This window comes from Leucopleurus acutus, assembly GCF_964270905.1.
Source record: "Leucopleurus acutus genome assembly, chromosome: 13".
Taxonomy (NCBI): domain Eukaryota; kingdom Metazoa; phylum Chordata; class Mammalia; order Artiodactyla; family Delphinidae; genus Leucopleurus; species Leucopleurus acutus.
In genome coordinates this window covers 24,095,965-24,109,746 of record NC_139155.1, presented here as the reverse complement: position 1 = coordinate 24,109,746, position 13,782 = coordinate 24,095,965, and the positions used below count along the sequence as shown (strand labels likewise).

The following is a 13,782-nucleotide window of genomic DNA, read 5'->3' as shown; positions in this document are numbered from 1 at the left end:
TTAAAAATAAATTTAAGAGACATTGAGATGATAAGATTAGTAGATGAAAATGAGGTGAGAAAAAGAAATTTGTATCATCTCAAAGTATTTCTCACAAAATATTTATTACAAAAGGGAGAAAAAAGTAACTTCACGGAGGAGAAACCCAACCGACACACTCTTCAAGAAGTGATCAAAGTTACCACCACCAGAAACAGGACAAATCAGACAAAATGTGCCACCCAAGAGGCTGCAGTGGTCATCACAGTATCTGGCCCAAAATACCTACCCCAAATGGAGGGCCTTTCTAACAGTGACATGAAGCCAAGGTAAGACTGAGCAAACATTCTAGACTGAAGGTAACCACTGATAGAGTGACGAGCAGCAGGTATAACAAGTAATCCTGGATTGAACCCTTTACTTTACTATAGAAGACATTACTGGGTCACCTGGTGAAACTTGAAACCCAAGGCATACAGGAATTCCTTGGATTATTCTCGTAACTTTTCTGTAAGTTTGAAATGGTTTCAAAATGAAGTTTTATATATATCAATATTATATATATATATATAATTTTTTTTTTAAACAGAAAAAGGCACCTTTTGCTTGTCACCCTTCCACCTTCTTTCTGCCTGGAATGCAGGCATGCTGACATGAGGGTGAAGTCTCAAGATAAGTAAAGAGAGCAGAAGAGTAAAACAGGCAGAACTGCCACATCAGCCCTGGGCTACCCACATCAACACTTCTTGTTATACACGGTGGAAAATAAACCCCATGATGGTTCAAGTCACGATAGCAGGGTTTTCTGTCACTCACAACCAAAGCAGTCATAACTAACATATTGAATAGGCAGAGGACTACTACTCCATTCCTATTTTCCCACTATCACTAATTGAAAAACCTACCAAAAAATAACAGAAAAGCAGTGATTTGCTCCAGGGACAAGGCAGCAGAGAAGCTGTGTGTTTTGGGCAGCCACGGGCACTAAGGAAAGCCTGGCCAGAATCAACAGCAGGTCCATCTCCACCTAAAGTCCTGTGAGTTTCCATCGACAAAGGAATGGATAAAGAAGATGTGGTACATATATAATGGAATATTACCCAGCCATTAAAAAGAATGAAATAATGCCATCTGCAGCAACACGGATGGACCTAGAGATTATCATACTAAGTGAAGCAAGTCAGAGAAAGAGAAATATGGTATGATATGGCTTATATGCGGAATCTAAAAAAAAATGATACAAATGAACTTATTTACAAAACAGAAGCAGACTCACAGACTTGGAGAACGAGCTTATGGTCACCAGGGGAAGGATGGGGGGTGAGGGATAGTTAGGGAATTTGGGATTGACATGTACACACTACTATATTTAAGGTAAATAACTAACAAGGACCTACTGTATAGCACAGGGAACTCTGCTCGATATTATGTAACAACCTAAATGGGAAAAGAATTTGAAAAAGAAGAGATATACATATAACTGAATCACTTTCCTGTACACTTGAAACTAACACAACATTATTAATCAATTATACTACAATATAAAATAAAAAGTTTAAAAAAAATTTTTTTAAATAAAGTCCAGTGAGTTCCCACGCTCAGCACAAGGAAGAGTGAGGTTAGAGGCAGGACTCTGACGGACAGGCAATGAAAGAGGGACAGGAGACGTCTTCAAAGGCATTTTCTCAGAGAAACAGCTCTGTGTACAATCTGTGTACCACAGCAGCACCTGCTTTGGATACAGGATGAGTTAAACAGGCTTTCAGTGCTTGCTTTTCAACTGGATCACCACTTAGAGCACTGTCTCTGTGAGAAAGATCCTAAATGCTGAATGATACGGGCTGAATATTTACATCCCCTCCAAATTCGTATGTTGAAATCCTAACCCTCCCAAGTGATGGTACAAGGAAGTAGGGTCTTTGGGAGGTAATTAAGTCATGAGGATGGAGCCTTATGAATGAGATTAGTACCTTAGAAGAGACACCTCACAGAGTTTTCTCACCTCCTTTCTGCCATGTGAGGATAAAAGGAGAAGACAGCCATCTGCAACCTGGAAGGGGGCCCTCAACAGGACCTGAGCATGCTGGTACCCCGATCCTGGACTTCTAGCCTCCAGGACTGAAAGAAATAAGTTTCTGTTTTTTATAAGCCACCCTGCCTATGGTACTCTGTCATAGCAGCCTGAACAGACTGACACTGTACTTAAAGTAACCTTCAGAATCTAACCTGTCAATAAACTGGGGACCTCTGTAGACACCTATTTCATTTATAATTCAACTTTACTTCCTAGCCATCCATTTGTATTACATTTTTCTAATCACAACTCACTTTTCTCATCATAATGCCTCCTACTGGTCTAGTACTCCTTCCTTACTCTTTAAAGTTCCCTTCATACCACGATTTTAATTTCATTCTTGCTCTCAACAGTAGTGTGAGGAAAACCCAATTGCCTCCATTTAACACGTAAGAAGACAAAGTTGAGGGAGATGAAGCCACTGGCCCAAGTCCTCACAGCAAGGAAATGGCATAAATGTAACAAGAATTCTGAGCCCTGACTGCCAATCCAGTGTTCTTTCACCTAAACCACACAGTATGTCATTAACAGCACTGTCAGTTTTTAATATTTCCTGTCTTACTTTAAGATTATACTACAAAAGGCTTGAGCGGGAGGGAGGCGCAAGAGGGAGGGGATATGGGGATATGTATATGTATAACTGATTCACTTTGTTATGCAGCAGAAACTAACACTGTAAAGCAACTATACACCAATAAAGATGTTTGAAAAAAAGATTATATTATAAAAGTCTAGAACATGAGGTCAGAAAAGAGTAAGCAGGAAGAAACGCATACATTTTACCTAACGGAAGAGTGTGCAGGAAATTCAGCACTCCATCATCCTCTTCTTACTCCTGTTTCTTAAGTGAAGAGGTACAAAAATACTGCACCCCTAGTAGACCGCACCTGCCTCCCTAAGACTCTCCTGGCAGCCAGTCCCCCCTCCGTTAGAATGTTCCAGGCCCTTCAAAACTCTACAGAAATACCAGAATCTCAAATGCTTGGCTGCTCATCTCCATGCAGCCCTGCTCTTCAAATGAGCAAGTACCAAGTGCCTGTTAGGTATAACACGGTGTCAGGCCCTCGGCGTGGTCTCTGTCCTCCTGGATAAGTTAAGGAGATGAGGCAAATACGTAAAAAGTTAAGCAGCCACCCAAGAAACAAACAACAGTGCAGACCAATGACAGGAGCAGAGACATAAGAGGAAGATATGAGCAAGTGCCAAGACCAAGTAACGGATGGACAGCGCTTACGGATGGAGAGCGCTTACGGATGGAGAGCGCTTACGGATGGAGAGCGCTTACGGATGGAGAGCGCTTACGGATGGAGAGCGCTTACGGATGGAGAGCGCTTACGGATGGAGAGCGCTTACGGATGGAGAGCGCTTACGGATGGACAGCGCTTACGGATGGACAGCGCTTACGGATGGACAGCGCTTACGGATGGAGAGCGCTTACGGATGGAGAGCGCTTACGGATGGAGAGCGCTTACGGATGGAGAGCGCTTACGGATGGAGAGCGCTTACGGATGGAGAGCGCTTACGGATGGAGAGCGCTTACGGATGCACAGCGCTTACGGATGCACAGCGCTTACGGATGCACAGCGCTTACAGTAACTGCTTCAGATTACAGAGAATAGAAGTTCGTTAGGCTGAAGTAGGCAGGGTTTATGCAAAAAGCTAAAGTTTGAACTTGGTCTTGGAAGAATGAACTTAGAGAGGGAAAGCATATTCCAGGTAGATACAGCACGGACGCAGAAAAGCTCAAGGTATGTTCAGAAGGTGCTGAGTGGATTGATCCTGCCAGTGGGAAAGAGTGGACCATACGAGGCAATGATCAACTGACAGTACATCAGTCATGATGCTCTGGCTACGAGAGGCTTCAAACCAGCTTAAACAGAAAGACGCTTCTATCTCTCATGACAAGAAGTCTAGAATTCTCGTGGGTTCTAGTGTTTTTTCAGCCCAAGGCACATGGCTGCGTGGGGGAGGGGTTGTGTTAAGACCAAACTTCTGTCAGTAAGTCACAACACGGGTGTGGATGATCCTACATGGGTAACCAGCCGTCACAAACGGTTACCGTGCAGCGAGTGCCGAGCACAGACCCACACGCTTCACCTTCGAAGCAAACCTGAGAGAGAAGATTACAGGGGAAGAACCAGAAGAGGCTCCTCATCTAACAACCAAATCCAAAACTAGATTTGGAAACGCAGCAATAGATCCTCCTCCTTGTGCCTATTTACCAAAAAATACACGTGGGTTCTAAAGGGGATCTAACCAGGATGGCTGCTCAAATCTGTTCAGTCAGCAAAGACCTTCATTGTAACGACCACTGGGGGCCTGTGTTCATTAAAGCAAAACTGCACTAGGACATCCCAACATGTTAGTGTGAGGGAATGAATGAATGAAGGCAAAGAGACTGGCCCAGAAGAGAAAGCACACTGATACCCAGGCCTAGGGAACTGGAATTCCCAATATATTCCTATACAGGGGGTCCTAGCACAGTGAGCTTTGGCCAGGCTCAGTACCCAAGCAGGACTCTCCTACTCAGTCATAGGGTCCATCTCCCTCATTATAATCCTGAAAAATCTGTAACACAGGTTAGGGGAGTTGGCCAATTGCAGCATTACTTTATAAAGCCCATCTTTAATGTAATGTCATTTTATTTGTTTAAAAAATGTTTCTCAAGCACATTCTACGTGCTACACATGTTCTAGGCCCTGGTGATTCAGCAATGAGCGAGCAGCTGCTGCTCTCATGGACCAGAATCTAGGTAAGGAAGACAAGCCAACAAAAGAGCCAGGTACTGAAAAGCACAAAGAGAAAAATAAAACAGGGTAATGGATTGAGTGGGTGACAGAGAAGGAGTCTGAGGACCCGACTCAGCAGGTGAGCAGGTGCGTGATGAGAAGCCACCAGCGCAGAGACCTGGGAGAGAACATCAATGGAGAAGGACCAGGGCAAAGGCACTGAGGTGGCAAGAAGTCTGCAGTGTTCAGTGAACAAACAAGGAGGAGGCCAGCAGGGATGGAACCAGCCAGTGAGGAAGACGGAACACTAATGCGTCAGGACAAGCAGGAACCAGATCATGGATAGTGTCCTGTAGGCAGGCCTAGCAGGGGGTTGGATTCTCTTCCAAACGCAAAGAGAAACAGCTGGATGGTTTCGAGCAAAGGAGTGACAGAATCCAAGTGACATTTTACAAAAATGACCTGACTACTGTGTGGAGAACAGACTGGAAGGAGAGGAAAAAGCAGGGGAGCCAGTTAGGAGACTGTTGCCACTACCCAGGCCAGAGACCTGGGGGCTGCACAGGTCGGTAGTGAGGGGCTGAAAAGTGAGGCTCCAGGCTCTGTTTGGAAGTTGAGTCAACAGGACCTGCAGACAGACTGGGTATTGAGGGGAAGATGCCTGGATCTGGGGCCTAAGGATTAAAGCCTGGAGGATTAATTGGATCATGCCACCTATTGGAACACAGGAGAGCATGGGGAGAACAAGGAATAGCAACAAACAACTCTGCTCCTAAGGGTCTGTCATTCTGAGACAGTCACTTTTGGAAATTCATACTTCCAGGTTGAACAATTTCCCTCTCTGAGTGGGTCAGGAAAGAAATCTGGAAGAGGCAGCATCGTTATTTTTTAAACGTACAGATTGGGACTCAGAGATTGACACTTTCACAGAATCTTAGAGAGGGAAGAAGCGCAAGAGATCTGGTCCTACCCCCTTCATGCAGCAAGTGAGGAAACCGAGGTCCAGAGAGGTACGTGACACTGTGTCACTCAGGCAGGTCATCGACGTGCCACTATTTAGCGGAAGTTAGTGTCACGTAAGACATCACTCCAAGCGGAGAGTCCCGTGCTCTCTCCATCACACCACGCTGGCCTCTGTGCCTCTCACCGTAGATATTTCTCTTTCAGTTGCTCATACAAATGCCTCACACAGGGTGCTAGTGATCTGCCTGATGCAGACACGCTGCGACACCAGAAGACATCTGACCTCAGACAGCAGGCCCTTTTCCTAGAAGAACATGCCCCATGCCAGGGCTCCTGTCAAGTGGCGAGCAGAGTGACGGCCGGAGGAGTCAGAAGGCAGCCAGCCACGCCAGACACGCCACAGCAGCACGTCTCTGATCTGTCACTAGGAGGAGCTAAATCAGCAGCTTCCAGAGCATTACAAGAAACTGACATCTGAAAAAGGCAAATCAGGTCCCAGCCAGCCTCTCAGGGGATTTGACCCCGCTTTGCTACAAGCTGCCTTTCTTCTAGGACTGACCAGAGCAATATTCTCTGCAAAGGGGTCCACAAAGCACCAGCCCAGTCCATGGCAGAGCCCACGCTGTGCCCACCTACCTCGACTTTCACACTACCCCTCCACCTTGATCGCCCTTCGTCTGATCTCCTTCATTCATTCTCACCGCCTTCCTCACCGCCTTCCTGTATGCATCCAAACCTGCAACCTACACACAGCTTCTTCCTAAAAGAAAGGTAACAGGTGGTCCTCTTACACTGCGTTTCTACCTCCCACCAGTGAATCACCACCACCAAAACATGGAACTAAAGCACATTTTAAACTATTTTGTACTGAATCAATTAAAGCTTTGTAATTCTCCTTCTTAGAATAAATTCAAGTGAGTTGGAAACTTATTTCTCTAAGAGAAACAAAAATCAGAAAACAAATTTCTTTAGGTTTCCTTTTATAGATGAGTAGAATCGCATGTGGTTTACTCCTTCCTTCCTTTTACTGTTCATTTGTAATTATTCCTTCTCACCTTAGTTTTATATTTTTCCTTCCCAAGAAGCAGCCATTGCTAGCCACCTTTCAAGGTGGGCAAGAAGTTAAGTGCGTATGGGTCAAATTCCCATTCTAAGGCACCCCCCGTGGCATCCTTTGCTGGATGGTGCCCAACCTGCTAAGATACCTGCAGAGATGAAGCCCTCACTTCCACACAAGGCAGCCCATTCCACTACTGGGGGCCGTGTGCTTCTGGACCCCGAGCTCAACTCACCTCCCTGCACATACCCATTGATGATCACTATGACCCTCAGATGAACTCAGAGAGGAAACACATGAATTCCACATGACAGCCCTATACATTCCAGGATTATATCTCCTTTTTTCTGGCCTCTATGCCTGGGGCCCCCCAGCCGTTCTTCATGTGCCATAGTTTCCATGCACTTTTCTCTTCTAGGCAGCTACCTCTAGCTCTGTTTTTAGAGATCCCTTAAAAATATGTCATCAACATCAGAACGTAGGGGAGTCACATCTTGGGGGCGGTGAGGAAGCTTGATTCTAAAGTCAATAATAAAGCAAAAATCATGCAGTAGCAAAATCACCTTTGAAAATCTCTCACACTGTCCATCACAGTGAGATGCTTCAAGAGGCTGACTTCGCTTCAGAACCTCTCACTTCGAGAGGCTCTGAGCTGCCTCAGGAAACAGATTCCCTCCTTCCATCTCACCCTCGCCCCAATGCACATCCTCACTAAGCAGGGTGATGACTCACGCAACTGATTTTTTTTTTGTTTTCCAGTTGGTTGGTTTCTTGGCAATTGTTTGCCTTTGCCCACACACATGCTGAATACCTGATATTTCGGTGTATCCATGAGCCAGATTTACCCAAGCTCTAGGATTGCGCCACCATTACTCAGTCCTCTTCAAAGGACATCTGTTTTCTCACATCTTCAAATTCATCCTCCCCTCCACACCTCGTCCTCAATCCAGGCTGATACTTCATGATGGCCAACCAGGAGCCACCACCGGCACAGTTCACACAAAGTTCACACGGAACTTTGCAAAACTTCCATTTTGAACACTCACCATTGTTAATCATCGTCTTGATAAGAAAGAGGTTGTAAAGAGGTTAATGTGATAGCAATCTCACTACAGTACGTAAAATCCATAGCCTTTTCTAAAGCCTGCAACAATTTAAGAAACTACAGTTCTTTGCCTAGAAGACAATTGTGCACTCTTATGATCATCGTTTATCATCCCAGGTGAAAAAGTTATTGGCACATGTTTCTTGCCTGTATTTCTGGTTATGTTTGAATCACCTTAAGTCAAGTTAGTGCACCAGCACCAGACAAACCATAGTTAACACTTATTTGTTAAGATTAAAAGTACTATTTTATAAGGGAGATGATGAACACCAAGCTTTGAGAAAACTTCATATGATACCCACTTAAAACAATGGGAAAAGAGTAAAACTAAAACAGTTACATAAATCAAGATAATCCAAGTTTTATGGATACAAGTTGATGCTAAATTAACTTTGTTCTCAGGAATAAGCTGCAGAGGTTCAGCTCAGTGTTAGAGGCAGCTCTGAAAAGATTCATGCAAATACTCTTCCATACTTCGGGTAACACTGTATCTTTATGCTCTAAAAAGAAGAGTACAATAAACATACCCTTATAACAGCTTATAAACATTTTGTTTGGATTTTATATACTCTCATCTTCACCTTCCTCCTCAAATAGCATGGTAATTTATGGGAAGCATTCTTTGACATCACTATTTGATGTTTTCTCCATCTTAAAAGGCTACACAAACCAAACTTCAGCCCTATCCTTTCCTATCCAGTCAGCTGGTTGGATGTCCCCTACATCCAACCAGCTGTTCTACCTGCAGACTTGAGCCCCTGAGGCTGGAGGGAGGAAAAGCAGTCTTCCAAGTAGACAAATGGGGCCCCCATTCCGTGAGCTCTGAGAAGACAGAGCTCAGAGAAGGAACAGCTCTGGAGGCTGGAAGTCCCTGGGTGATGCGATTCTGAGCTTCATCACTACCCAATGAAGTGTGGTTCTGGGGCAGAGGGAGGATATGCCCTTCCCCACGCTAAGAGGCAGGAGACAGAAGGGCCCGTTGAGGGACTGACAGGAGGGAAGAGGTGAGACTTCCTCCTAAACCACTGTCTTAAGAGCTGCCATGACAGCCCAAGAACCTCAACAACTTCCTACTACACGGGGGTCACGTCCTACCACCCTTGTCCTCTTGGTAAGACACTTCCTTCATTCACTACTCCTGGATGGTGCTTATTACATGGAATATAATTGTAAGTTAATGAGGACCATGCGCCTCTTACATCCAGCGCTGTGCCTGACATCAAGAAGAGTCTCAAATACTTGTATCGGTTTCATAACACTGCCCAACCAATTGAGACCAAGAATGGAAGACATTTCAGCTGTGGGTGAGGGCAATTCTGGCCATCATGATGAGCTGAAAATGGACATCTCCACAAAATAAAGCTTCAGACTCAGAGTTCACAGCCCAGACTGGCACAGAGTAGCATCAGTGCTACTTCCCACTTGTGTAACGCTGTTAAACCAGAACGTGTATGACTGAAAACGATCAAACTTCCCATCTCAGTGCCATGAACTCAAATTCTAACCATTGTTTACCACAGCGAATAACTGAAGAATTATAATTTCTTAAGGTGCCCTGTAAATTCACAGGAAAAACCGGAGATGCATGAACATAGCTCATCAGGAAACTGCAACCACTGACCCCCCCTGGCAAAGCACAAGAAACGTTAAGGCGAGATTTCAAATTCCAGCATTAAGCCAAAGTTGACTTACTGAGTGAGATAAAGTGGAAAACAATTATAGCCTAACTAGTTATTTGGCTGGCACTTAGCTACATCGCTTTAGATATAGGCTACAGTTCCAGGGCTGCTGGAATTATTTATAGCCCTGGACACATTATTCTGCGGCCAGCATTTAAGGCAGTTTCTGATTTCTGCGATGGTTCACATTGCGACTTGAGCACAGTTCATGCTGATACCCTTAGCGTCTGCCCCATTCAGTACGGGCTCTCTACATGGCTGAGTGTTGTGTAACCCTAGCAGCCTGGCAGTGGTTTTAATACTGCCGGTCAGATTTCAGGGATATTAATGCAGTGGGCAATCCCTAGAGCTTTTATTAAGGATACATTACAGAAGGTTAAGGAATGTGAGGCAAGGGAGGAGGGAGGAAGTAGAGGAAGCACTTGGAGAAAAAGAAGATGTAGAATACTTTTAGCAGAGGAGACACACAAAACCCAAAAAGGAAGAAAAAAGTCTATTATTGGACTATTGTAATAGCTGTTTTAACATCTATGTTAATAGATGTGAAAGCCCATATCCCAGTGTTGTTTTTAGGGTCTAATAGCAGGTCAGATGTGGAAACCACCACCAGAAACCAAGGCAGGGATTGACAATAGTCAAAAACCAGATTAGAAACTCAAGCAGAAGGATCCAAGTACCACAAATAGCCATGACCTAGCAAAACACAAAACCAATCCCAGGCTCAATCCCCCAAATCCTACTCTACGGGGATGAGAAGCAGCACCTACATTTTTGCTAGTTCTCTGGGTCATTCCGATGCACCTGTAAGTGGGAAAACCATAGCTCTAGTGCCTGTAACATCCACAGCCTCTTCTGAGGGAGACACATGGTTCTCAGTGATGATCCATCTTCAGAAGCTCCTTGGACCAGGTGTACCTGCCTAGGAACAGCCAATCAAGAGTCTGCTTTCTACAAAAGCTTTAAAGCTTTTGCCATTAGTGACACGGGAATAACAGCAGATAGTACAGCCAATCTAAACTGGAACTGGAGATTCAGGAAGGGGTGTTTAATCCAAGGCGGTGGTAAGAAGACTGGGAAAAGGGCAGAGCCAAGAGTAACTGAGTCACATTAATGGCACTGGCATGGAAGGAAACGCATCCCTGCTGCTGACAGGATAACCTGGTCCCTAAAGTCTCAGAAAGGGTGAGCATCTTTCTGGTATCCTAATACTGTGCTGATCTCTTAGGCCAGGCTGCTCAGATCAGCTAAGCCTGGTTCCTAAGACAGCATCCTTAGAGTAGAGCCTACATCTTGAAGTGCCCTTGCAACCAAAATAGCCTAGAACGCCAAGTGCCAGGAAGAGCAATAGACAGATATAGACATCCGCCAAGTGCCAGGAAGCGCAAAAGACAGATACAGGCATCCTGTTAGTGGTGTCAAGGTGGGATGCTCCTCCCGGTACAATCGGGGGCATCCACAATTTTAAGCTATAGAACAGTTAGGTCTGGAGTGCTAGGGTTGAAGATTTGAGATGATAGGTGGTCACAAAGCCAGGACTTTAAGACTCCTTTTGTTCTTTCCTTCCCCACACCTGAAAGAGGAAAAGCATGTGCACAGCCCTAGAGCTTCTCCACCAATGCTGGTGCTCTGCTAAATGAGAGGACCCAATCCAAGGCGGGCCGCCCCACATGCAGGAGTTGGAACCAGTGAATCAGCACCCACAGCAACCTTCCCAGCCCTTCAGGCTCTCACCCCACACTGTCCTGCACTGGACTGCGGCTTCCCAAGGACAAGACCTTCTCCTAGCAACAGGATTAGCACCAACTAATACAGTTCACGTGTTCTCATTTTATCTCATCAACAAGCCTCTGAGGGCTGTACTAGCTTCTTACCCCTGTTTTACAGATAAATGAAGCCTAGAAGTTGAGCAACTGTCTAAGGTCACACAGCTGGTAAATGCCAGGGCAGGGTGGGCGGGGGGGGGGGGGAGGTGGTGTGGTACGAGGGTGACACAGACAGGACACCAATACTCAAAACCCAGGTCTATCGAGTCTAAAGGTTATACTCTTGACCACCGTATTTTCCCTGCCCTTTTCTCTCCAGAGTTTTTGTAATTGTGGTATAATACACATAGTTTACTATCATCACCATTTTTAAATGTACAGTTCGGTGGCATTAAGCACATTCACATTGTTGTGCAGCTATCACCACCAGGCATCTCCAAAACTTCTCATCTTGCAAAACTGAAAATTCCGCATCCATTTAAACAACTCTCTACTCTCCCCTCCCTCCCACAACCACCATTCTGCTTTGTCTCTATGAATTTGACTCCTGCAGATACCTTTGTAAGTGGAATTACACAGTATCTGTCACGTTATAACTGGCTTATTTCACTTAGCATAATGTCCTCAAGGTTCATCAATGTTTAGCATGTGTCAGAATGTCCTTCTTTCCTTTGTTTTTTGTTTGTTTTTAATTGAAGGTCCCTTACTAGTCCTGCTTCCATGAGTGGCCACGACCGGGGAAAAAGGGAAGGGGAACCAGGCGGCACGGGGAGGGGTCATCTCTACAACACTGCATTTATATACAGAACTAAACACACAAGGACAGAGTCACTACTGCTATTAGAAGTTGGCAGCATGGGAAAGGGAAGGAACAGATGGGGAACTGGGGTGTTAAAAAATACAGTGCTCCTTCCCCCAGGCATACCCCTGTTTGAACTTAATCTGCTTCAACCCAAGAAGATCAAAAGCAGTTTGGGGGCTTCCCTGGTGGCGCAGTGGTTGAGAGTCCGCCTGCCAATGCAGGGGACACGGGTTCGTGCCCCGGTCCGGGAAGATCCCACATGCCGCGGAGCGGCTGGGCCCATGAGCCATGGCCGCTGAGCCTGCGCGTCCGGAGCCTGTGCTCCGCAACGGGAGAGGTCATGACAGTGAGAGGCCCGCGTACCGCAAAAAAAAAAAAAAGCAGTTTGGGAAGGCCAGAACCTTCAGGGATGGAGGGAGGAGGATGGTCCAGGAGGTGGGGAGGCTGTTTGGCAACTGGAGTGAAGGGATTGCCCGCCCCCTGCTGGGACCCCCCCAGCCCCTCTGGTCTGGCAGGAAGGGGGCAGCCTGCAACCCCCATGGGCAGGTCTGGGGTTTGCCCTCCAGAGAGATGAAAACGCTGGCCCCCAGCTTCTCTGCCAGGGTGCAGTGGTCCTTGACCTCCTCGTAGCAGTTTGCTTCTAATTCATGCTTGATCCCCGTCAGCTTCTCCTCGATGGCATCCTTGGAGCTGGCATAGATCATTTTGCTCTTCAGGGGTGCGGACTCAGGGGCCCAGGCCTCCTCCTTGCTCTCCTTGGTCTCACAGGCTGCATCACAGAGGGCGTAATGGCAGTCCTTGTGTGGCAGCACCTTGACAAGGATGGCATAGGGGTCGTCTGCAGTCTGGCCCACATCACCTACCAGCATCTCCTCACCCTCCTCCAGGCTGAGGTTCTTCGTGTCCTCGCTCAGGCAGAAGAGCACTGCCTTCTTGCGCTTCTTCACATCCTCTGGTGAAGATGACTTACTCACCTTCAAGTCATTGAACACTTTGATGACACCAGAGACAGCCACACTGGGGACCGCATTTCTAGAAGTGAAAGGGACATAGCGAGGAGAGCCAGAAAAGACAGGAGTCACTGCAGCCAGTGCCCAGATCCGACTGAACCAACGTCCTTCCTTTCTAAGGCTGAATAATGTTCCTTTGTATGGATGTACCCCACTTCGTTTCTCCATCCATTCATGATGGACACTGGGTTGCTTCCTCCTTTTGGCAATTGCAAATAATACTGCTCTGCCTTCCTTTCTTATCCTGCCTGATGCATAGCAGGGGTACGAAGGTACAAAGAGCATCCTTCGGGACTTCTCTGGTGGCGCAGTGGTTAAGAATCTGCCTGCCAATGCAGGGGACACGGGTTTGAGCCCTGGACCGGGAAGACCCCACATGCCGTGGAGCAACTAAGCCCGTGCGCCACAACTACTGAAGCCTGCGTGCCTAGAGCCCATGCTCCGCAACAAGAGAAGCCACCACAATGAGAAGCCCACACGCTGCAACGAAGAACAGTCCCCACTCGCCGCAACTAGAGAAAGCCCACATGCAGCAACAAAGACCTAACACAGCCAAAAATTTTTAAACTTTTTTTAAAAGGATCATCCTTCCATCTACTTTCAAAAGAGCATTTTAGGAAA

The 13,782-nt window shown here is 46.2% G+C and overlaps 2 protein-coding genes across 2 annotated transcripts in view; both read right to left on the bottom strand.

Moving 5' to 3' along the window:
* The window catches only part of MYO5B (myosin VB), a 396,769-nt gene that overhangs the window by 371,369 nt on the left and 11,618 nt on the right, over nucleotides 1-13,782 (bottom strand). The gene's annotated exons all lie outside the window — the stretch shown is intronic.
* On the bottom strand, nucleotides 4,109-13,329 carry LOC309970579 (cofilin-1-like; the record flags this gene model as incomplete). The annotated part of the gene is made up of 2 exons (XM_082853043.1): nucleotides 4,109-4,163; nucleotides 12,686-13,329. The coding sequence occupies 2 exons, from the start codon at nucleotides 13,327-13,329 to the stop codon at nucleotides 4,109-4,111; spliced, it is 699 nt and encodes a 232-aa protein (XP_082709169.1).